Raw genomic sequence first — 25563 nt, 5'->3', positions numbered from 1 at the left:
CCCCCAGACTGCTACAACATCCGTTTCTTATCGCTTAGTCAGAAAACAACATATTAACTCAGAAAATAACAATGAAGCACCTCCCTTGCCCAGGCTCTGTGATGGGCCCCGGGTACAGGAAAGTGAGCAAAGCCCTGGCCTGCCCTCGAGGCAAGACAGACACAGCGTCGCCCCCAATATTAATTTTAGCACCTTCCACGGTGATCAGCGTGCCACGCACTGTTCCTGGTATTATTCTAGCCCCACATACGGTCTCCCCCTTATCCATGAGAGAAAAGTTCCAAGACCCCCACTGGATGTCTAAAACTGAGGTAGTACCAGGCTCTGTAATACTGCTTTTTCCTAAACGTACATACCTAGGATAGAGTTCAATTTATAGATTAGGCAGAGGAAGAGATTAACAACAATTAATACTAATAGAACAATTCTAACGATACACTGTAATACAGTTATGTGAACACGGCCTCTTTCTCTCAGAATATCTGATTGCACTGCACTCCCCCTTCTTGTGATGAAGCGAGATGGTGAAACGCAGGCAGGATGAGACAAATGGAGGGAGTGGGACAGAACAAGAGTCTAACACGCTGCTCGGAACAGCAGCAATGAAAAACTTAGGAATTGCTTATTTCTGAAAATTTTCATTTCATATTTTCGAGCCACCACTCATGACTGCTAACCGATACTGTGGAAAGTGAAGCCATGGACGAGGCTACCGTATCATTTTTTTTTTTTTTTTTTTGAGACGGAGTCTCACTCTGTTGCCCAGGCTGGAGTGCAGTGGCCGGATCTCAGCTCACTGCAAGCTCCGCCTCCCGGGTTCACGCCATTCTCCTGCCTCAGCCTCCCAAGTAGCTGGGACTACAGGCGCCCGCCACCTCGCCCAGCTAGTTTTTTTGTATTTTTAGTAGAGACGGGGTTTCACCGTGTTAGCCAGGATGGTCTCGATCTCCTGACCTCGTGATCCGCCCGTCTCGGCCTCCCAAAGTGCTGGGATTGCAGGCTTGAGCCACCGTGCCCGGCCTACCGTATCATATTAATTCATTTCATCTTCCCAGCAGCCCCGTGGAGGAGGTACTCTTACCCCATTTTATATAGGAGGAAACTGAGGCACAGAGAGGTTAAGTGATTGGCCTAAGGTCACACAGCTCTCACGGGCCAGAGCTGGGGTGTGTACCCAAGTAGTCTGGTTCTACTTAATGATAAAACATTATAATGCAATACTAAAGTGCAACCCTAAGGTGTGCAGCAGGCTCAGTGGATGAACAGATGGGGCGTTCCGCATGGATGAGCAGTTATGGACCGAACGTTTGTGCCCCCGGGAGTCACATGTTGAAGTCCTAACTCCGCAGTGTAATGGCTTTGTACTGGGAGGTGGGTCTTTGGGAGGTAATTGAGGCATGAGGACGGAGCCCCCATAAATGACACTGGAGTTGTAAAAGTGACCCCCGAGAGCTCTCTCGCCCTCTTTCCACCAGGTGAGGACACAGGAGAAGCTGACAGATGGCCCTCGCCAGAGCCTGACCATGTGGCCCCTGACCTGAGACTTCCCGCCTCCGGGGCTGTAAGCGTGAGTGTTTGTGTTGAGGCCTCTCGGTCCACGGTAATTTGTTCCTGCAGCCCCAGCTGACCAAGACACTAAAGGCTTCACCGAAGGGGAGAGGCCAGGCAGCGTCCTGAGGCAAGGGTAGGAGCTTTTGCCAGCAGGTGGTGATAAGGCCACAGAGTCCTGAATCAAGGCAGGGGCAAGAACTTCACGTTGGTGAGTGAGCCCAAGGCCGGGAGGCCGAGGGGAAATTGGGAGGAGTCAGGAAGGCTGAGTTGTAGGAAGCTAGCAATGGCCGCTTGGATGCAGAGGGCCCCTCTACAGAGGGGAGAAAAGGCCAAGAGCCACACCAAGGTAACACACAGCCACCTGACATGGCACACCTGGCCGGGCAGGGGCCGCAGGAGCCACTCATCTGGGCAGAGAGCTGCCATTTAGGACTGACATTGTTCACAACGGGGCTTGCGGTGGTGATGGAAAGAGGGCTGACCTTGAATCAGTTTTCTTCTCATTTTAAGTTCTCCATAGACAATGCACCTCCTGCTTCCTGTGCTCAGGCCAGCCACTCCCACCACCATTGGTTAAAAGATAAAAGAAGAATAACCTTTGGAACAGCCAGGTCATCCGGGCAGAGTGGTTTGGTCGCTGTTTTTTTTTTTTTTTTTTTTGTGTTTTTTCTTTTTTTTTTTTTTTTTTTTTTTTTTTTCAGGGGTATTCCTTTTTTTGTTCATTTAAGCCTGGATTCCTTAGTATTTATAGGGTAACATTCCCCTAAGACAACTTAAATACAATGTCAGCCACACATGCAAGCCACGTGGGTAATCTAGTAGCCATATTTTTTTAAAGTGAAGAGAAACAGATGAAACCATTTTAATATTACTTTATTTCACTTAATATATTAAATATCTAAAAACTAGCATTTCAACATGTAATCCATAGAAAAACTATTCACGAGCTATTTTCCTTTGTTTTGTCTGTGAAATCTGGTGTGGGTTTTCAACTCGGCACCCATCTCCACTCTCCACTCTCCACCCTTCCAGCGCCCAACGATAGCTGTGTGCAGCAAGCGGCCTGGGACAGGACAGCACAGCCCGGCGCCTCTAAAATGAGCCCAGATCAAGCTGTGGCCACTCAGACCACATCAGTCACTTTGAGTTTTTGGTCTGCTTGTTTTTGTCATCCAGTAGGACCTTCACCGAGTCAGCAGGCATGTGCCATTGAGCCCTAAATATTAAGAACACATTGACGTGATTCCCACGGTAGCAACATCTCCTTACTTGAAAAGCACAACCCGGCCGGGCGCGGTGGCTCATGCCTGTAATCCCAGCACTTTGGGAGGCCGAGGCGGGCGAATCACAAGGTCAGGAGATCGAGACCACGGTGAAACCCCGTCTCTATTAAAAATACAAAAAATTAGCCAGGCGCGGTGGCGGGCGCCTGTAGTCCCAGCTACTGAGGAGGCTGAGGCAGGAGAATGGCCTAAACCCGGGAGGCGGAGCTTGCAGTGAGCCGAGATTGCCTCACTGCACTCCAGCCTGGGTGACAGAGCGAGACTCTGCCTCAAAAACAAAACAAAACAAAACAAAAAAAGAAAAAAAGAAAAGCACAACCCAAACGCAGGCCTTGCAAAGGTGGAATAGCCGATGCTGAGAGAAGAGCTGCTTCCTCCGCTTTCACCAGCACCATAATCAAAAGGCATGAGAGGCTGCAGCTGAAGGGAGGGGAGGGAAGTGGTCAAGACCGGGAGTGATCTAGGACCTCTGCGCCCACCGTTCAGTGCGGACACGGGTCTCTCTGCTTTCCTGTTCTCTTTGGCGCCACTGTTCATTTTTAAAGCCATGCTGCATCATGTCGATAAAGTATCTGGTCCTAAGGTCAGTCCAGGGAAAAGCATATTAATAGATCCTCCAGATCTCAGGTTCTAAAGAACTGAGCAGCATTTTCCTAAGATGCTTCAGACGCCACCTAAGCCACTGGGTGGGAAAGCCTGCCAAGCCTTCTTTAGGGCCAGAAGCAAGGTTTCACCACACGGGCCCCTCCACCCTGGCCCAGGGACTCATATTCTTTGGAGTTGGGGCTCTGCTGAGCACAGCACTCCCCTGGGCTGGAGCACCCATCTGGCGGCCTGCTCTGGCTCAGGAGGAGACGAGCCGGGAGGTCATCCATGAAAACGCCACACTGCCCCCTGGGCACTCGGTTCTTTCTTCTGATCCCCAAAACATATATATACACAGGACTCTTCTGCTTTTAGAACTGCTTTGATAATCCCTGCAAGGAGAGACCGGGTTACAGAAAGCACAAAAGTGGTCCATTTGCAAAGGTTCCCAAATCTTGGCAAGTTGTTCTGGTTCGTGACTTCTACCTGGGATGGCAGATGGCAACTTGACAGGACCCAGGGACGGATTTTTGAACTGAAATGTTGCGTGCTACAGAAAACACCAGTGAATATAATCCCACTTTTGGCCCCGTTGTTGACTCTATCAAATCCTAACGTTTATGGATTTGATTCATATTTATTTTTTAAGATGTGAACAATTATAGGTAGTGTGATATAATAAAGTATAATAAAAATAATAGGTTTGTGAGTACTGGTGTATCCTTCCCCTAATGTCTGTGTGTGTGCACACACGCACACACGGCCACATGCATTCATGCACACACACACATACACACACACAAACACACACACAAACACCCACACACACACACAGAGTGAGTGAGCCCTCAGATCCGGCCTCTAGCCTGGGAAACTCCTCATTCTGTACAGGCTGTAGAGACCACCAACCGTGGAGCTTATTTGAGGAACTAAAGATGTAAAAAGGAATATAAGCCAGCGGGCTGTGGTGGCTCACGCCTGTAATCCCAGCAGTTTGGGAGACCAAGGTGGGTGGATCGCCTGAGCTCAGAAGTTCGAGATCAGCCTGGGCAACATGGTGAAACCCTGTCTCTACTAAAATACAAAAAATTAGCTGGGCATGGTGGTGCACCCCTGTGATCCCAGCTACTCAGGAGGCTGAGACAGGAGAATCACTTGAACCCGGGAGGCAGAGGTTGCAGTGAGCCGAGATCTCACCATGGCACTCCAGCCTGTGTAACAGAGTGAGACTCAATCTCAGGAAAAAAAAAAAGAAAAAGGAATCTAAGCCGTTCACTTTATCCTTAAACTTGGCTACATACTTTGTGCCCAGATTTCATATTGTTCAGGCATACAAGCTCTACAAACAATTTGTGCAGTTAACACAATCATCACAGGGTCCTGAGGCGACATACATGCTCCTCAGCTTATGAAGATGACGGAATTAAGAGGTTAAAGTAAAGACAGGCATAGGAAATCACAAGGGTACTGGGGAAGTGATAAGTGTCCATGAAATCTTCACAATTTGTGTTCAGAGATTGCAGTAAAGACAGGCATAAGAAATTATAAAAGTATTAATTTGGGGAACTAATAAATGTCCATGAAATCTTCACAATTTATGTTCTTCTGCCATGGCTTCAGCTGGTCCATCCGTTTGGGGTCCCTGACTTCCCTCAACAGATAACAACCGTGGTTATTGTCCAAACTGAGACACTTTGGTGGGGTGGGGGTTGTAACCATTAAACCAGGATAAGAAGTGTCATCCGGGACTGTCCCAGCAAACCAGGCCAGAGAGTTACCTTGTCACTGTAGCAGCAGCTGCCTGAACCTATAGAACAGAAACTGCAGCTTGACAGGCTCCTCCTGGACAGACAATGTGTTCAAGAGGAGTTTTGGGATAGTGGGGATCCCTGGTAAAGGTGGCCCCAAAACCAGGTAGAAGTGGGTGACAAGAGAGCCTGGAGAAACCCTGTGCGGGGGCAGCAGGGGGAGGCGAAGGCACCCGCCTGCCCAGACGTGCCTTCTCAACACACCTGCAGCTCCCTGTGTGTTTTAGAGATAACAAAAGGCCAAAGGCAAAGATCTGAGCAGACGCCTCCAAGAAGATATACAGATGGCAAATGAGAAGATGAAAAGCTATTCCACATCATATGTCATCAGAGAAATGCAAATTAAAACAACAATGAGACACACCTAGTGGATACTACACACCAATCAGAATGGCCCGAATCCGGGGCACTGATAGCACCAAATGCAGTGAGGACGTGGAGCAATAGGAACTCGCATTCATTGCTGGTGGGAAGCAAAATGTGTAAACTCTGTGAAAAACAGCTCGCTGGTTTCCTTCAAAACTAAACATCCCCTTACCACACAATCCAGCAATCACGCTCCTTGGTATTTGTGCCGATGAACCAAAAACTAAGGTCCACACAGAAACCTGGGCACAGATGTTTATAGCAGCTGTGTTTATCATTGCCAAAACTTGGAAGTAACCAAGATGTCCTTCAGTAGGTGAAGGGATAAATAAACTGATACATCCCAGCCGGGCACAGTGGTTCATGCCTGTAATCCCAGCCCTTTGGGAGGCTGAGGTGGGCGAATCACTTGAGGTCAGGAGTTCGAGACCAGCCTGGCCAACATGGTAAAATCCCGTCTCTACTAAAAATACAAAAATTAGCCAGGCGTGTTGGCAGGCACCTGTAGTCCCAGCTACTCAGGAGGCTGAGGCAGGAGAATAGCTTGAGCCCGGGAGGTGGTGGTTGCCGTGAGCCGAGATCCTTCCACTGCACTCCAGCCTGAGCAACAGACTGAGAGCGCATCTCTAAATAAGTAAATACAGATACATCCAGACAATGCAATATTATTCAGCACTAAAAACAACGGAGATACCAAGCTTTGAAGTGAAGTGGAGGAAACATAAATGCTTCCAATTATGCGGCATTATAGGAAGGGCAGAACAATGCAGACAGTAAAAAGATCAGTGGTTGCCTGGGATTGGAGCAAAGAACAGAAGAACAGGAGGAGCATGGGGGATTTTAGGGCAGTGAAACGACTCTGTTAAAATGGTGGACACATGTCATTACACGCTCTCCACACCCATAGAATGTACAACACCAAGAATGAACCCTAATGTTAACACTGAGCTTCGGGTGGTGCTGACGTGCTCAGGGGGGTCGTCACAAATGGACAACCGATGGGGGGGGCTGTGCGTGTGCTTGGGCAGGGGGCACGTGGGAAACCTCTGTACTTTCAATTTCGCTGGAAACGAACACTTCTCTAAAAAAATAAAAGACTTTTTTTTTTTTTTTTTTTTTTAACTACCATCTTAAACAAAAAGAAGAGGCCCCAGGTAAAATACCTCGACTCGTAACTTTTCACTGAGAAGGGACTTTCTCACTGGTGGAAGGAGGACACACCGGGTCATTATTTGAGTCATGCAGGCAGGAGACCCTGTCTGGATTGAGTAATCCAGGCGTCCGCTTCAGCCGTGAGACTACCTCGGGCGAAAATAGCTTTGCGGTTGTTTTTCTTCTTTTCACCCAATGAGTCTTTGGGGGTTTGTGGCATGTCCCACGTAACAGTGAACTCTCAGTTCCCCTTTCTCATTCTCCCCAGGGTGCCGAGGTGCCCTGTGGGGAAAGTGGCCACCTGCACCAGGTGTGAGAGGAGCTATACCTGGACCCAGGCGCTGTATCCTCGTCCTGCCTCTGCATCCAGGAGCCCTGCAGGAGGCCCTGTCTGCAGAAGGGTTGAAAAGTCGCCTTGCTGTGAAAGTGCGTTTGTGTCCCCAAGGGGAGAAGCAAGTCACAGTCAGGGCACCGGTTCCTGTCATCTGGTGCAGCACAAAGCAGGCCCCAGGACATGGGGTGCAGACAGGGGCACAGAGAGGGTGGGCGCTACCGGGGTGCACAGGCCGCTCGAGGAGGATGGAGATGGCAAACTTGCCCTCATCATGCCAGGGCCGCATTTAGGGCCGGAGGACCAGAAGGTCCCCAAAGCCTCTGGTGCTTCTGGAGGCCAGTGGCAAGCAGTGTCCGGGGACCCCGCAGCCACCACTCAGGCCCACCTGCTTGTCCCTCAGCTGGCGGCCACACTCCAGGTCTCTGGGACGCGGAGTTTGGGCTTCTCTCCTGAGCAGAAGTTATCCGCGTGCCCTCAGCATCCCACGGATTTGCTTTGTCTCTGAGGGAATAATTAAGGAGTGTTAGTATCATATCAGAAAATTGTTAATTATGGCGAAGAGCGAACACGGCGAGCTGGGAACTTGTGGAACTCTAGTTAGCGATGACAGAAGAGGAAAATATTTGACCGTTTTGTGCTGCACCCAGGTTCTCAGGAGGCGGCGAGAGATGAGACTTGGCACCGTGCCACGCTCGGAGCCCCTGGTCCTCGAGACGCTGCTTTCCTCATGGGAGTCTGGAGCAGAGGCAGTCAGCTGGGAAGCTCAGGATGGAGTGAGGAAGGAGAGCGACTTGGGGTGCTTGGGCTGCAGAGATCTAACGCCCCAAGAGGGACTGGCTGTGGCCTCTGCCCACCCCAAACTCACACACACTGTCGTGCTTACACACGTGTACACACTCACACACATTTCCACATTTGCTCACACACTTGCATGCCCAAGCTCACACACCACACTCATGGCTTACTCACACATGCATACACACATTAACACACATGCACACTCACACTTGCACATCCACACACACACAGTTATGCACCACAGACACACTCCCACATTCACACACCACTATCACACACGTCTCTTCACACACACACAATCACTCGCATACACACTCTCACACATGGACACACCGACACACACTCCATTACACACCTGCCCTCTCTCACACATACGCACAAACGCACACACTTCAAGCCAAATTAGAGCTCTTTTCTTGGTCCCACAAAGAAAACGGTAACCTCGGCATCTTGGCCTCGACGAGAACTCGGTGCATGATCCCATCCAACCACAAGGGGGAAAATGAGGAAGTGCGTCCTCCATGTCCTCAGACGCTGGAGAACAGAAGTATACGCCAGCTCTAATGGGCACCACACATGAACAGGAGGGATCGAAACAGAAAAGGGGTGTCTCCTGACGTGTGGCGTTGACAGAGCCCAGTTCTGCCTCATGCCAAGCACCACCTCATCCCTTGATGACGGCAAATGGTTGCAAGTCTTGTTTCCTGGCCCCCGTCTCTGTGTTGGTACAGAGTAAATACTTGAGCCTCCCTTCCAAAGACGGGAGTCCTGCTGAGCTGACCCGCCAGCTGACAGATGAAGCCATGCCATCTGCTGACCAAGTTCCCCAAGACCCCTTGAGACTCAATTTCTGAAGAAGGTCTGCTCGGAATTCCCTGTCTCCATGCTCTGCCCAGCTGTTGGGACACCCGTAGCCTCTGTGGAGCCTCTTGGCCTGACAGCGGGGCTGGATGACCGGCCCCCTCTTGACTGTGCCAGCACCTCTACTGCCATGTTCTGCCTGGGGGACTGGAGTTCCTTCTAGCCCTGGCAGAGGGCGCTACCCCTAGGATCTGTCCCACCCCAAAGATGGAGTCCTCCCAGTCTACAGGGGTCAGCTCACATGACCAGCAGCCTCCTAAAACATGAAGGCCTTTCATTTAGAGAGCTCAATGAAGGATATGACCGGAGAAATGAGCAGCAAGGCTGAGATGAGGGAGCCACACTGGGATACAGCCTAAATTAGTTTTGACCCCCCTGCAAATCCTTCCTTGTTCCTTCCCTTAGTTAACTGAAAACCCAATAGCAGTTCAGTCCAATTCAGAAGCCAAACACTGAGCCAGGCACTGTATAAATGCCTGGGACCAGCAGTGAGTAACAGACTAAAAAACATGGCCTTTCCCCTGTGGGATGTGTAGTCTATGGGGAAGATGGATATTAAACAAGTGTGAAAGTATGAAAAACCTATGTATACCTGGGTGGGTGTATTAGAGCGCTATAGAAGCACATACAAAATGGAGAAATTATCCTAGTCTAGTGGCTCAGGAAAGAGCCTCCTAGGAAAATGGCATTTAATATGAAACTCAAAGTACGTAACAGTGCTTGGCCAGAGAAACAGGGTGTGTGGCTTAAAGATGGTCACAAGATTAAACACACACATTAAAGGTCACACATTCTTTGCTCCTCTTTTCTCTGAAAGAGTTGAATTCCTAGTCCTCTTCCCCTGGACTCTGGGCTGGCCCTAGCCTTGCCTGTAGAATGTGGTAAAAGTGACTTTCTGGGTCTTCTGAGGCTGAGTCATGAGAAGCTTTGAGCTTCTGCCCATACCTTTCAGAAAACATGCCCGGGGGAAGCCAGAGGCTGTGTAAGGAGTACAGCTATCCGAGACCACCATGCTGTGAGGAAGCCCAAGTTAGCCTCATGGAAAGGCAGCGTGGAGAGAGGGATACCCAACCAGTCCCCTGCTGCTCCTGCCACCCCAGCAGAGCCCAGGCAAGTGAGTAAGGAAGGCTTTGATGGTTCCAACCCCAGTCACCCTTTGACTATAACTGCGGGAGAAACCCCCAGTGGGAACCACCTATATAAGCCCAGTCAACCAACAGAATTGTGAGAAATAATAGGAAGTTATGCTTTACACCACTGAGTTTTAGAATAATTTGTTCTACCACTATAGATAACTGGATAAAGGAGTGGAAAAGAATTCCACGTGGAGGAACAGCATGTGCAAAGGCCTAGACTGCACCCTCAGACCTCCTTCAGAGAATACAGCTTTTAAACCGTCTTAGAACCAGCTCCTCAGGACCAGCTGCAATACCTCACCCTCGGGCACAGGACAGAGAGTTTTTTTGTTTGTTTTTGTTTTTTTTTGAGATGGAGTCTCATTCTGTCACCCAAGCTGGAGTGCAGTGATGCAATCTTGGCCCACTGCAACCTCCGCCTCCCAGGTTCAAGCAATTCTCCTGCTTCAGCCTCCCAAGTCGCTGGGACAACAGGTGCATGCCATCATGCTTGGCTAATTTTTTTTTTTTTTTGTATTTTTAGTAGAGATGGGATTTCACCCTTCCTAAAACATGAAAGTCTTTCTTTTAGAGAGCTCATGGAAGGATATGACCAGAGAAATGAGCAGCAAGGCTGTGACGAGGGAGCCACCCTGGGATACAACCTAAATTAGTTTTGATTCCCCCTGCAAATCCTTCTATGTTCCTTCCCTCAGTTAACTGAAAACTCAATAGCAATTCAGTTCAAGTTAGCCTCATGGAAAGGCAGCGTGGAGAGAGGGATACCCAATCAGTCCCCTGCTGTTCCTGCCACCCCAGGAGAGCCCAGGTGAGTGAGTAAAGAGCCTTCGATGGTTCCAGCCCCAGCCACCCTCTGACTGTAACTGTTTGAGAAGCCCTGAGTGGGAATCACCTTTATCCAGTTTTCTGTAGTGGTGTAACAAATCATTCTAAAACTCAGTGGTTTAAAGCTATAACTTATTATTATTTCCCATAATTCTGTTGGCTGACTGGACTTACATAGGTGGTTCCCACTCAGGGCTTCTTACACAGTTATAGTCAGATATCGGCCAGGCTGGTTTCGAACTCCTAACCTCAAATGATCTGGCTGCCTCGGCCTCCCAGTGTGGTGGGATTACAGGCATGAGCCACCGTGCCCAGCCCAGAGATAGACTTTTAATCCATCCACAGATGAACCGGGGAGAGGAGTGATTCATCAATGTTTTGAAACTGTATTTAAGTTAGTTTGGAGATGGGTGCATTAAGTTTCTCCTGGGGAGAGGACCAATCAGATTTAGAAAGCACCTGAGAACACTTTAGGAACCAGGGATTCACAATCGTGTTTTCTGAGTTGGCCATGATTATGCTGGGGAAGTAACAACACATGCACCTAGCTGGATACAATGTAGATTCCTCAAAAGAAGAACCAAGGGAGGTCATGGGATTTGAGGTAAGAGATAGAGATTTCCTACTTAAGCGTCCAGATGGTCCCTGGGCCCTCGTGGGTGAAGGGCCCTGGCCCCGCTGGAGCCTGTTCAGGGCTGAAGGTGTGAGGTGAGGGTCTCCCAGTCCTCCTCAGAGCAGATGAATGAAAGTGGGGACAGAGGGCAGGGCAGACCCTATCCAGATAGTTCTGTCCCTGGGGCACCCGCGCTTGCCTCTCTGCGTGTTTAGACCGCCTCTGCCTCCAGGTGGCACTCTGAGGCCACATCCTGCTTCTCCTGTTTTGAAATAGCCAGGCCACCCTCTCTGGCCTTCAGCCAGTGTCTTTCAGAGAGCCCAAGCCAGGCCTGTCCTATGGGGTGAGGGAACCCCACACAGTGCCTTCCAGAAGTGGGGGAGACAGTAGCATAACGTCCTGCCTCCTCCAGGTCTTGGTATCCGGGTTTCTTTATTCCTGAAGAAACATAATTCACAACCTATCCTCTTCAGCCTGTGAAACTGGAGTGTTTGTGAGAGGGCCAGGCCAGCACCGCGTTTTCTCTCTTCACCCCACCTGATATTCCAGCATCTGATGAAGGCTGTCTCCAGAGCCCAGGGGTGCAGGAGGCCGCCTGGACGGATTTCCCCACTCTTGTTCCCTTCCACCGCCACCTCACGTTCTTTCCATCAGGCCTCATTCGCCGGTTCCTGGAGGTCTGAGCACAAACACCCACCTCGGACAGCTGCTTCATTTCCTGGGCAGCCCACACCACATCAGGCAGGAGCCGACAGCGCATCCCCAGCGCGGCCGATGGAGGGAATTTGAGTGCAAGAAGCAAGGGGACAGCTGTTCCTGCTCTGTGGGGAGTCCCTTTTCGGCTCTCACCCAGTCAGCAAGTGACTCTTCTCTACACAGAGGCAGGGGATCAACCTCCTCTCTAGTTTCGGCAGCAGAGGCCCTGAGACCCACGGCGAGAGGCCAGAGCTGTGCAGGCTGCAGGGGGCATCAGCTCAGAGAGTCCGAATGGAGGAAGGCACTTTCCAGAGAGTACTGCAGGGGGTCAAGCCTTCTCCACAGTCCCGCCAATAAGATCCCTGGGGCTCAGCCTAAACCCAATCCTAGAAATGACATCCCAGCACAAGCTTTGCAGGATAAGTAAAATCTAGAGAGGAGAAAAGGCAGGCCCAGGCAATGAGAAATACAAGTGGTCTGGACCAACTCAGAACAGACACAGCACCTTTTCCACGTGCAGTAAATGATGTTCTCATGTTTGCTGGTGTGAGGAATTGAACATTAATATCAGAATCATTCTGCATTACCTACAGCTGGCTTTATGTTATGTTAAAGTCAACTGGATGACAAACTGTCTTTTGTCTTCATTCTAGAGCAAAGGCTAACTATTCCTTTCATAGTCTTTAGGGACACTCAAGTTAATTAAAACTCTTCTGGGATTCGTCATGAGTAGAGTTCTAGTTTGGGCACCCAGAGGAGCCAAATGAAGCGACTGCCGCACTTATGGAGAGCTGCTCTGAGAAGCCACGTTCCTGCCTGGTTCTCCGTGGGCTACGAGCATATGGCAGAAAACACATAGAAACACCCAGTCTCAGCCTGATTTCCCCTAAAGTACATCCCAAGACAAGGTGATGGGATTGAGGTTTATTCAGGGATGCAGTCCCTAACAATAGGAGTGAGGGGCAGGAGAGAGGGCAGGGAGGAGAGGCATTATGGCACTGGGCACCACAACGGGTCACAGATGCTCTCAAGAATCTTCTGAACCCAGTTGAGAAACCAGGGAGCACAGTGACTCCCCGCTCATGCCTCACAGGTCAAGCGGCTCCTCCCAGGGTGTGAACTCTGCTGCACTCCCAGGTGACGGGGATGTGAAACGGTTTCAGGTGCCCCACACCTGGGCATCACAGGGAGGTCCTGAGGCAGGGTCCTGTCAGTTCTTCACTCCGGGGTGAAGCTGGTTGCCACCAGATGGGACCCGGTTCCTGCAGCAGTGGTGAGGCCGCAGGAGCTGGGTTGAGTTACAGGAGATGTTAGCCACACAAGTGTGGACCACCGTGGGGAACAGGTCAGTGTTCAGACCACAATTCTCCATAGAAAGAGTGTTATGAATAAACAATGGCTAGCAGAGCTTGTAGTCGAGTCCACAAACAACTAGAACCCCCTTCTGAATAAACTGCCCTGAGAAAAACATCAAGGCTCTTGCGTTGAAAGTCAACAGAAAAGGAATCAGCTGGAGTAGAAGAGTATGTTTAATGTTCATCGTGGATCCTGATGCTTGAGGAAAGCAGCCTTCCTTGGAGAAATGGAATGAGGTCATTAGAGACAGCGCTGAGACTGAAAGGTGCTTCTGGCTCTCTTTCAGAGCTTTACAAATGGAAGGCCCAGGAGCATCATTGCAGTGACCTCCCCAGCAAAACACGGGCGTGTGCTTTTCCTCAATACACTTTGATCACCAACGCCACATCCACATTGTTCGCCCCTAATTTTGGTTAGTATTTAGCTCCCAAACAGAAGGAAGAGAGGGATTGAAAACGGATAGAGATTTTCCTGGAGAAACTCCTTTGAGTTGCAAGAGAATGAGAAGGAGGAAGAGATTAGAGAATAAAGATGGGCGTGTGTGAGGGAGGATGCCCACAGTGCGACGAACTAGCTCTGCACATCACTCCATGGTCACTAAAGACAAGAAGGCCATGGCGGAGGGAGGGCGGCGCATGGCATAGACTGGCTCCTCTCAGAAGGATGGGTGGAGGGAGGAGGGAGCCAGCCCTCAGGAGTTGGTAGGAGGGGACACCGTTGACCCCAGGAGCTGGGTTGCTGCCGACGATGGGGCTAGCATGGTGCAGGGCCGAGGACCAGGGCAGGATTGTTCGTGTGAAGGGAAAACGTGTTGTTTCTTAGGGAAGTGGTGCAGGGCTTGGGAACGAACTCCAGTGGCTAGTTTGCATTTTTTAAAATGTTATGCTAATAATATATCACTGCAATGGAGAAAAGGCTCTGGTCTTCCATGGAGTCCAGATTCTATCTCTGAACTATTCTTGCAGGTAAAGATTTATATAAAATGCTCAGAGCAGGCTGTAATAGATTTTGAGACATATTTCATAATATTTTCTAGCATGCCACTTGATGTCACAGGCAGATTTATGAAAAGGCAGTATTTATTATACGATATTCATGTTTTATTAAATCTGATTACATTGCGGGAAAGAGAGAGTAGTGACGGCAGCCTCCAGGCTGAGCTGGGGCTGAGTCCCCCGCCCCTACCTGACAGCAGGATGAGGACCCAGACGTTGCATTGTGGGCTCTCAGCTCTGTCAATGCCTCCCTCAGATAACCTGGGTTGGGGGGCATCCCTTGCCTTTTCTGACTCTCTGTAGGAAAAGAACTGTGCTTGCCCCTCTTCCCACCTGAGCAGGCAGGCGGCAGTGTGAGTAGAGTATTAATAACACATGGGGAGAAAGAGGACCTTACCTCTCTCTTACCTGCGGGAGAAAGGAGCCTGGTTGGCTATCCGGCCTGCAGAGCCTGAAGCTTCTCTAAGGAGTCACACAGTGCAGGATTCATCCCTGGGTCTCAGCCCTCCCAGCTCCCCAGCCAACCTGCCCTCCTTGGAAACCTGAGAAGATTCACTTCAAACAGGCTCCCCCGCTTCCCGGCCAAGAATCAAATTGGCCTGGCTCCCCTCTGATCTCTGGGAGTCTGTGAGCAGGAGGTCCCGGCAGCTGGAGTAACTCGACCCCTGCACAACCCAGGTTCTTTTCTTTTCCTGGACAAGATTTATATGCGGCAGGGTTTAGTCTTTACTGCAGATAGACATTCCCGGGAGAGGCCCTGAACTCCCCTGTAGCACAGCCCCTCAGTCCCTGCAAGCTAGCTGGAAGATGGGCTTTTAGATACAGTTGGGTTGATACCCAAGGAAAAGAGAATCTGTCTGAGGTTGAGGAACACTTTGTACAACCCGATGGACTGTGCTGACCCTTGGCGGTGAGGAAAACAAGGGGCTTTGTCAGCTGTGACAGTGTGAAGGAGTCAAGGCTTAGGCTCCGGAGATGAGATAAAAACAGATCTGAGGCCCGGCTACCTTGTGAACTCCTTGTGTGACCTTTGGCACTAACATCCTACGTCTCAGTTTTCCCACCTGTATAACAAGGAGGATAACAACCTCGTCGGGTTGCTGTGAAGTAATGAATATGAAGCGCAGCCCTGGCACAGAGAAAGAAGTCAATAACTGTTAGCCATTATTGAGAGGATGTTTAGTTTATTCATTGAAAGCCACAGAGCCAATGGCTTTGCTGTTGTTTGATACAGGTCACTACTGACCAGTGGACGGTGTTCCCATACAGAGGGGTGTCGCCCAGGAAATGATGGGGGAACAGAGAAGCAGGCCCCGGCTGTGATCCATCCCCACCCAACGCTAGGTCCACACTGGCCAATGCCTGAGGGCTAAGGATGTTCGAGTTAGGAGGGGATGCTAAGTGATGTGAAATAATGAAATATCTTGTGCACAAAGCATCCCGTGTGTCTGGGGACTGCAGACATTCGCCACAGGAGACCATGCATCCCGTGGGTGCAGCTCTGCACTTTTCCACCACAGGACCTGAGAATGTGCTTGGGCTGCAGGGACTGCCCTTTTATTTACCTGGCGAAGTCAGCTCCAGACAGCCTGCGCCTGGCCGCGGATCTGAGTCCTAACCAGCTCCTCACATCTCCCTTTCTTTAAGGAACCTGGGACACTCATCGCATCCCCAGGGAGGAGCTGCTGCTCTGCCAGCATCTGCAGTGGATGCAGGGCAGGCCTCATTCAGCCTTTAGGCAGCGGCCAGGGAGAAAAAGGGATTTTTTAACTTTGCCGACAGTTTCAATGAAAAAACAAAACAGAATAAATACTTGTGTCCGTTGGCCATACCGCAGTGACATTTGTGTTTTTTCACCGATTACTCAAAATTACTTTCTATGCAACCTCCATTTTAGTTGGTCTTTAAAGTTGCCCTGGTCTATCGATGTGTAACTCAGGGCCCCAAGAAACTGTGGCAACAGCCCCTACACCTCACTCTAGGTCTCCCATACGCACTCTCGGGGGTTGCATTGGAGGAACCCCTTTTCCATACGGACACCCCAAGGAAGGACCAGGACTGTTACAAGAAGGGTTTTAACGTCCTTGGAATTGGATGCAGCCCTTCTTTCATTGAGTGTATATGTGCTACGGGCACAGCTGGCTGGAAGAGGCCCTGCCCTCAGGAGCTTCCACTCAGAGTGAGATTCTAGATGGCTTCAGCCTGTCCTGCTGCCTGTGGCCTTGCTGGTCAGTTCTCCCTGTTGGACACCCACCCCCTTCCCCAGCAGATAGTGCTGGGGTGCATCGTAAGAGAGGAGGTGACACCTCTAGGGAGGAGGTTGGTGGAGGGGAGGCCCATGGCTCCGTGACACTCATGCCCCCGTGGACGTCTGCCCTGTGCTGCACCTGTCACCCGGCCCCTGGGAGACGGTAGATAATGACTGCAGAGACTCCTGGGGAGGTTTCCCTTCCCACCGCTACATTAAAGAACTCTTTTTTTTTTTTTTTTTTTTTGAGATGGAGTCTCGCTCTGTCGCCCAGGCTGGAGTGCAGTGGCTGGATCTCAGCTCACTGCAAGCTCCGCCTCCCAGGTTTACACCATTCTCCCGCCTCAGCCTCCCAAGTGGCTGGGACTACAGGCGCCCGCCACCTCTCCCGGCTAGTTTTTTGTATTTTTTAGTAGAGACGGGGTTTCACCGTGTTCGCCAGGATGGTCTCGATCTCCTGACCTCGTGATCCGCCTGTCTCGGCCTACATTAAAGAACTCTTATTCCATCAGAGTTTTCTTTTGTTTTTTGTTTTGTGTGTGTGTGTGTGTGTGTGTGTGTGTGTGTGTGTGGTGGGGGTGGGGGGTGTTGGCCTAAGTCTAACTAAGTCTAATTGGTGCAGTCATTATGTCAGAGTGAATGTTATTATTTTAGTCAAAAGCAGTAAACTAGAAAAGACAGTCTGTATGACAGCTTTCCTCTCTGTCCCAGGGCTAAGGTTTTTAGGAGAGGCCCAGCAAGACCTGAGTGTTTACTGCTGTCATCAACCCAGACCTTCCAGGTCCCCAGAGAACAAACAGAAAACGGACCTGATGAGTTTTGCCTCCCATAATCTTAAGTGAAGCTGTGAAGGTTCGCATATCTAGACTACGTCTACCTAGAGGGGGAAGACAGCTCCGCGTTCCTTTCCTCCTAGGAGTTGCTTGTCTGCTCCGTGGGATTCCTCACCATCGAGTGCTGAACACAGGAACGGAGGGCAGTGTGCGTTTGTTGAATGAATGAATGAAATATTCAGAGTCTGTGTGTGTGACGCACTGTACCATGTTAGTGCTGCATGAAGCAAATTAAACACAAGCCTCACCTTTGGTGAGCTCACGTCCTTCTCACCACCTGCTGGCTGCTGGGTGACATGAGAAAACATACAGAAAGGAATTCGTGTTTATACTTCCACCCAGCAAAATGCATATCTGATTACAGAAAAATCAGAAATGTCTGTAGATAGAGTGGGGGGGTTTATCAAGTCATCAAAGTAAACCGTGTTTTGCAAAATTGCCACAAAACTGTGCATGTTCTCATGGCCCTAATTTAGAATATGTTCCTTAAACAAAGAACATCTTTGTTTGATTCCATTTGTTTTGAAGCCCATATTCTACAGATACATTCTTTCCCAGGATGATACAAAAATGTAAGAATGCTAAGTGGAAAAATTAGATCATTTTGTCAGATGCATAGATTTTCCAACTGGCAATTATATAGAAGACTAAAACATGGTTAAGTGTAATCAATAAGCATTCAGTCTAATTATCATCTAATAGTTGGAACCTTGTGCTTTGAGTATCATCTCCCTAAGGTGTTTGTTCGTGTGCTTATTTGAAATCTGTCAGTAAAGACAAATATTTCGTACAGGACACACAACACCCCTCTCCATGGATGGTTCTTGGAAGGTTTCCTGAGAAGTGAGGGAAATGTCACAGAAAACCCATGGTGATTTTGAGCTGAAATCACTAACTCTGCCTTTGCTGTACTATAATGTGTAAGAATTAGAAATACTTCTAGAAATGCTGAAGCCATCTAGAATCTTGCCCTGGCAGTTCTCTTACACCTGAGAACTGTTGTCCATGGCATAGGTTTCTCTCAGAAGGACTTTGAAATGAGCTATTGCATTCGTTTGCTAAGGCTGCCTTTACAAAGTACCACAAACTGAGCAACGGAAACCACAGAGAGCTGTTCCCTTGCAGCTCTGCAGGCTGGAAGCCCGAGACCAAGGCGTCAGCAGGTGTCCTTGTGAGGGCTGTGATGGAGAATCGGCTCCAGGCCCTTCTCTTTGGCTTGTAGGTAGCCGTCTTCACGTTCACACGGCATTCCCTCTGTGTGTGGGTCTGTGTCCAAATTCCCCCTTTGTATAAAGTCATACGGATTAGGGGCCTATCCTAATCCAGCGTGATCGCAATAGGCCTATTTCCAAATATGGTCACATTCTGAGGTACAGGGGTTAGGACTTCAACCTGTGAATTTTGGAGGCCGCACTTCAACTCACAACAGCTGTGGCGACAGCTGACTCTGATACATTATTTGTGAGACGGAGGAAGGCCTCTCGTTCTCCCCTCTCTCCTCTCCTCCTGCCCCTCCGAGCTCTTTCTCTACCCTTCACCCGCCGATGTCTGAAAACCCTTAGAGACTTGCCCCTTTGCATCTTAAAGTTGGCTTGGTCTCCTGGACTCTCACCCAGATTGCAGTCATGCGCAGGAGAGGCAGCGATAAGCCATTTCCGGTAAGCTCCCGACCGTCGTGGCTCTTAACCTCCATGAGTCTGTCCACACCTTCACTGCTAGGTCCAGCTTTCTGACTGGAAGGCTCGCAGCATACAAGAAAGCCACGGGGCACACTCAGTGGGATGGAGGAAGCGGTGGGAGATAGGTCTGGAAAGATCGAAAGGCAAAAATCAAAGGCAGCAATATCAGAGCAAGAGAAACCAGGCGGATCTGGGTTTGAATCTTGACTCTGTTATTTCTGGCTGGGTGACTTGGACAAGTCATCTGACCTCCCCATCTGCTTGATGTGCTTCTCGTCACACCTACCTGCAGGTAAGGCTGGCATAAAATACCCAGGAAATACGTTATAGTGGTTCTAATATCTTCAATGACATCATCATTCTCCCTGGGCCCAGCCCCGGCTGGCAGTAAAGGTGTAAGCTCTGCAATCCCTCAGAAGACTCAGCGGCTGTGAACTTGCCTTTGCCACAAAAGCTGCTCTTACAGTGAGAACAGGGCCTGGAGCCCCCAGCTCCCCAGGCTCCTGACCTGCGGTTGAGTTCTGCATGCACAGCCAGGGCTGCACAGCTTCCTGAGCAGCGGGGAGGCTGTGGGCAGGAAGGGGAAATGAGAATGGCCGAGGCTGTGCACACCTGGGCTGGATCAATGGCCACGTTGTAGAGCCGGCCCTCTGGGACGGTCTGCAGTGCCCGGATCTATAGCTGTGTTAGTCATCGCCTCGCCAGGCCTTCGTTTGTTTTTCAAACTTTTGTTAGCGTAACTTGCACCTCCAGTAACTCATCTTTAACTGCCCTGCCTCCTATCTGACCCAGTTCGTTCACCATTCATCTGTTCTTCCTAATACATTTGTTTTTCTTTATGCTCTCTTAGTCTTGTTCTCTCTCTCTTTCTCTTTAATTTTCTTCAGTCAGCTAAAGATGGGGAAGCAGACCACCTGGGACGAAGGAGAGACAGTGCTGAAGGGGAAAAGGCCACCTAGCTACACTAAGCTGGGAAAGTCTGTTTAGCTGACTTTGAGGTCTGCTCGCTCTCGATCACTCATCCTAGCAGACACGAGCAGCAGCTTCCATTGCTAGGAGTAATCATTTACCTGAATTCCACTTACCTGCAGGCTGAGCCCATTTCAATTGGAGAAGTCCTTAAGAAGGTTGCCTTGCCCAACCACACATTGCAGATGAGAAAACCAGGACTCTGGGAAGCTTACCAATTAGTTGTTCAAAGACCCATAACCAGTTGCAACTCTTGATTCGAGGATCTAAATAAACCTTGCCACGTAGACTTGCCCATACCTTCCTTTGTTTATTCACATGGGAAATTTGTCTCTTAGAGCCTCTGTGAAATATCACTTTGAATGCCCACACGTTTACAAATGTCATGAATAACCTCTCCAGATAGCCATTGAATGGAAGTGTGTTTCAGCACTACACTAAGATGGGCCCTGCCTTTTCGTTCTGATTACATGGTGCAAAGTTATATACAATTCCAAACCTTACAAGAATGTACGTAATCTCATTTCTAGGGACATGCTGCCAAAAATTGGTGCATAATTCTCTGTCTTCTTTTTTTACACGGCTACTAACTTTCTTACTGATGCTGTTGATTACTTTGGATGCAGACTCATACCGCCAATGCTGTTCGGAGCTTGTGTGTTTCACTTTACATGTCAGTAGGGACCTGAAGGTCTAACCCATTCTTAAGACGTGTGCGATATTTCATCGTTCGGTTGTACCAACATTTATTTAATCTTCTTCTTCAGAGTGCATTTGGGTTACTTTTACGTTTTTAATACTTTAAAGTCTTTAAACAAAGCCCCAAGGAACATTCTTGAGGCTTTAGAGGCTTAAATGTTAGAAGTAGAAATACAGAGTTAAAAGATTAGAACTTGAAACGTTTCCGTAGATATTGCTAGGTTGCAAGCCAAGAAGGTGTACTGATTTACACTTGTACCAACAATGTACCTGGGTGCCCATTTACTTCCTATACCCTCACCAGTGCTGAACTTCATCAGCCCGTTTTTACACTGGTCAATTTGATAAATGGAACAATATGTCATTGCAGTTTAGTGAGCACATCTTGATTAGCCCTGGTTTCCTCTTCCTGGCCAGTCACTGCTTTTTGGCTCTTCTCACCCCTTAATGCATATATACATGGGAAGTAACCACACATTTTTAGTCGATGTTTTAGTTAGCAAAACATAGCCAGAAGGCAAATAAATGGCAAATTCACACCCTAAAGTTCAGAGTGGAGAGTAAGTGACTTTCAGACAAGTACCATTACGCGCCTCCATTAGCCCGGCTACGTGTCTGTAACCATATTCAAAACTCAAACCAAGAAATTTTCTAGCTGCCTTGACACAATAGGGATGACATTAACTGGATGAGAGCACTGAAGAACAATTCTGTTTCACAGGCAGGTGTCTTCTCCAACCAATCAGGCAGCCACCTCTACAATCCGAGGGTGATGCCTCACATCAGGTAAAACTTGCAGGACAATAGTGAGAAATGAACCTTGGCCCTGCTTGCCTGCACCACCTCAGTCTTTAATCCTCTTCCACTCTGGCCTGTTGAGCTATTTCCCCTCGCAGCATGGGGCATATGCTGGCTGGTCCCCAATAGACCTCATGTATGGCAGGTGCTGATGGCCATGAGTAGGAAGTTGCTAGGTGGATAGGTTCTGACTCTACCCTGGATCTGATTGGCTCTGGTGTTCATGGGGGTCCACTCTGTTTGGATTCCCCAGACAACTTGACCTGCCCTTCCTCCCACCCGCTCTATTTTAACCTCATCTAATGATGCCTGGAAATGAGCCAGTTCCAGAACTGGCAAGAAACCTGACTTGTCCAGGTGGCCACAAGACCACCCCCAAAACCAGCTTGGACCTCTGCCCCTGAGTGGAACTGCTCATAAACATGTTCTGTGTTTCTCCTCTCAGACACATATTTCTGAAATTAATATGTCACCACCCTCACTGGGGTCACTGCCTGATGCAGGGCAAGGCTATGTATACTCATGTACCCAGCAACGATATCTGATTTATTTTTTTAAGAAAAATGCTAACATTTGTAGCACTACATATGTTTCTTTAATTTCCCTAGATTAGTTTTTGAGTACCATGTTGCTTTCATAGCACTTGGCCTAAACACAATTAAGCTTACTTTAAGATTCACACTTGAAGAGTGTGAATAACATAACTCATTCAACCCCACTTATAAAAAGAGGAAACATGCAAGACTCATTAGGGTTTCTTAGGTATTCATTTAGAAATTAATTACCAGTGTTTTTACATCCCATCAGAACCTTCCCAGCTCTCTTTAGTAGACATTCCGGACTTTATTACCACTTTTGAATACATTTGCTCCATGACACCATCTTTGAAAAGAAAAATTATTTTCCTCGAATATTCAAACCTGCAGAATATTGTGGACTAAAGCATGAATGAAAACTTGTTTGGGGGTTGTGATGAGTGAGATTCTGTTGCAAAGGGCCCAGAAGATGATTAAGGAGTAAGGAAATGAAAGAGTTAAAAGACACTGGAATAATTCAGCCTGGGGAAAAACCCCAATAAGTAACTTAGGGGGAAAAAAAAGCTCATTAAGTTCTCTCCATCATAAAATTATTTATGCTACTTTTCTTTTTTTTCTTTGTAGAGACAGGGATGGGCTGGTCTCAAACTCCTGGTCTCGATCCTCCTTTCTCAACCTCCCAGAGTCCTGGGTTTACAGATGTGAGCCGCTACGCCTGGCCACATATTCATGCTAATCCTAGAGAATACAATTTTAGAAGTAAGACAAAGGCAAATCACTCATAAGCCCACCACCTAAAGAGAATGTTGCTAACATTTTTATTAATTTCCAGGCACTTTATACACACATTATTTTTACATTGTTGTGATCAGATCATATATGTGAATAACAGTCATGTCGTTGTACATCGATACAGATTTCCAAGACAGTTTGTTTCACGATCCTGGCTGCTGCTACCCTCCTCAAGCCCTGTTTGTTTATTTGTTTATTCAACAAATACTTACGGAATCCCTCATTAAGGGCCAGGTCCTGAGAAGACTGGAGTGAATCAGACAGAAAGGAAGCAGCTCTAATGGAATACACATTCTAGACGAAGGAGATAAATGAGTAAACAAGAGTTAAGTGTGATGGGAAGCTACCGGAAATTTGTAAGCAGAGAGTAGCGGCATCTACTTTACATGTTTTAAAAGGTTTCCTTCCTCCTTCCGCGTGGCGAGTGGATTGCAGGGAAAGGAGGGCAGCAGCAAACAGGGCAGGTGGGAGGCGGCTGCGTTCCTGGAGACCAGAAAGACGGCGGTGTATTAGTCTGGTTTCATGCTGCTGGTAAAGACATAGCCGAGACTGGGCAATTTACAAAAGAAAGAGGTTTAACTGGACTCGCAGTTCCACGTGGCTGGGGCGGCCTCACAATTAGGGCGGAAGGCAAGGAGGAGCAAGCCACCTGCTACACAGATGGGGGCAGGCAAAGAGAGAATGAGGGCCGGGAGAAACGAGTTTCCCCTTATCCAAGCGTCAGATCACGAGGAACTTCCTACCACAAGCACAGTTTGGGGAAAACCACCCCCATGATTCAATGATCTCCCACAGGGTCCCTCCCACAACACACGGAAATTATGGGAGTACAATTCAAGATGAGCTTTGGGTGGGGACACAGAGCCAAGCGCTATCAGGCAGTTTGGCTGGAAGGGATGGAGGGAGGTGGAAAGAAGAGGAATGGACAGCAGTGAGGTCCACAGAGCCTGCTGATGTGTGTTATGAATATTAAACGGATGTGAGGAGAAAGGGGGAATCTAGGATGGCTGCCAGGATTCTAGCTTGAATGACTGGCTGAATGAGGGAGACACAGGTTTGAGGTGAAATGGAGAGCCCTGTTGTGGGTGGGCGAGATGCCCATTAGACATCCAGGAGGACACGTCAAGCTTGTGGTTGGATGAGTGCCTCTGGAGTCCAGAGCCAAAGTCATCTAATGGAGACTTGTTGACACATGGCAGCATATAAAACTGTGAAACTGGAGGAGACCTTGTGGAGAGAGTGTGAATGGAGAAGAGGAAGGCCCTGACTTTTAAAAGCTGAGCAGACGAAAAGGAGCAACATGGCCTATACCCCAACCACATGCTCCAAGCCCCCCACCACGGTCCCTGGGATATGTGAAATAAGAGATAGGCTCTTCTCAATAAATCAGGCCATTTTTATGCAGGAATATGTAGTATCCTATAACCTCTTAAAACTGTGGAATTCAAAGCAGCATTCTACAATTTTGATTTAAAAGATGACAAGTTGTGTATTGACAATCCAATGTTTAAATCACATTAAAATATATTTAAATTATTTTATAAGCCCACATTATAAAAACTTTTATTTTTGAGGGCTGCATTTAAAATTTGGTGGCATTTTTACACAGTTCTGTGTATATTTTAAAATTTCCTTTGGAACTTACTTCTTGACCAATGGATTATTTAGAAGTGCGTTGTTTAATTTACAAGTGTTTAGAGATTTTCCTGACTTCCTTACCTTACTGAGTTCTGGTTTGATTTTATTATGGTCAGAGAACATAATCCGTATGATTTGAATCCCTTTACTTTTTTCTTTCCTTTTTTGTTTTTGAGACCAAGTCTAGCTCTGTCAACAGGCTGGAGTGCAGTGGCATGATCTTGGCTCACTGCAACCTCTGCCTCCCATGTTGAAGTGATCCTCCTGCCTCAACATCCCGAGTAGCCAGGACTACAGGCATGCACCACCACACCCAGCTGATTTTTTGTATTTTTAGTAGAGACACAGTTTCACCATGTTGGCCAGGATGATCTAGATCTCTTGACCTCATGATCCACCCACCTTGGCCTCCCAAAGTGCTGGGATTACAGGTGTGAGCCACCGCACCCAGCCGAATCTCTTTAAATTTTTTAAGGTCTGTTTTACGGTCCAGGATAGTGTATATTTTCAAAAAGCCATTGAAAAAATTTGATATTCTGTTGTTGTGGGGTGGAATGTTCTATATGTACCTATTAGATCCTATTGGCTAATTGCATTGTTTACATCTTCTCTCTTCTAGCTAATTTTCTTTCTAGAAATTCTATCAGTTGCTGAGAAGAAGCTGATGAAATATCCAACTACAACTGTGGAATTGTTTATTTTTCCTTTCAGTTTTATTAGTTTTGCTTCACGGATTTTGAGGCTCCATTACTTGGTGTGCACACATTTAGGATTGTTATTTTTCCTAGTGGATTGATTCTTTTATTATTATATAATATCCCTGTTTGTCCCAAATAATTTTCTTTGAGATCCACTTAATCATATATTAATACAGCTACCTCTGTTTTTGTATTATTGCTTGCATCTATCTTTTTCTATACTTTTGCTTTCAATGTACCTGTCATTGAATTTGAAATAATTTCTTATAAGCAACATATAGTTGAGACACTTTTTTTTTTTTTTTTTTTTTTTT

General features: G+C 48.1%; 1 protein-coding gene across 1 annotated transcript in view; it reads right to left on the bottom strand.

Moving 5' to 3' along the window:
• Positions 1–5068: 5068 nt before the first annotated feature.
• Positions 5069–25563, bottom strand: part of LOC105522146 — a 48083-nt gene continuing 27588 nt past the window's right edge. Inside the window, exons 2-3 of the mRNA XM_011956571.1 lie at positions 7465–7580; positions 5069–5690 (exon numbers count right to left, since the gene is read on the bottom strand). Coding sequence (XP_011811961.1) covers positions 5602–5690; positions 7465–7580 — 205 coding nt within the window. The 3' untranslated portion in view covers positions 5069–5601. The remainder of the gene's footprint in view (positions 5691–7464; positions 7581–25563) is intronic.

Source organism: Colobus angolensis, unplaced genomic scaffold, assembly GCF_000951035.1.
Source record: "Colobus angolensis palliatus isolate OR3802 unplaced genomic scaffold, Cang.pa_1.0 Scaffold42, whole genome shotgun sequence".
Lineage (NCBI taxonomy): Eukaryota > Metazoa > Chordata > Mammalia > Primates > Cercopithecidae > Colobus > Colobus angolensis.
This window is presented reverse-complemented; position numbering and strand designations above follow the sequence as displayed.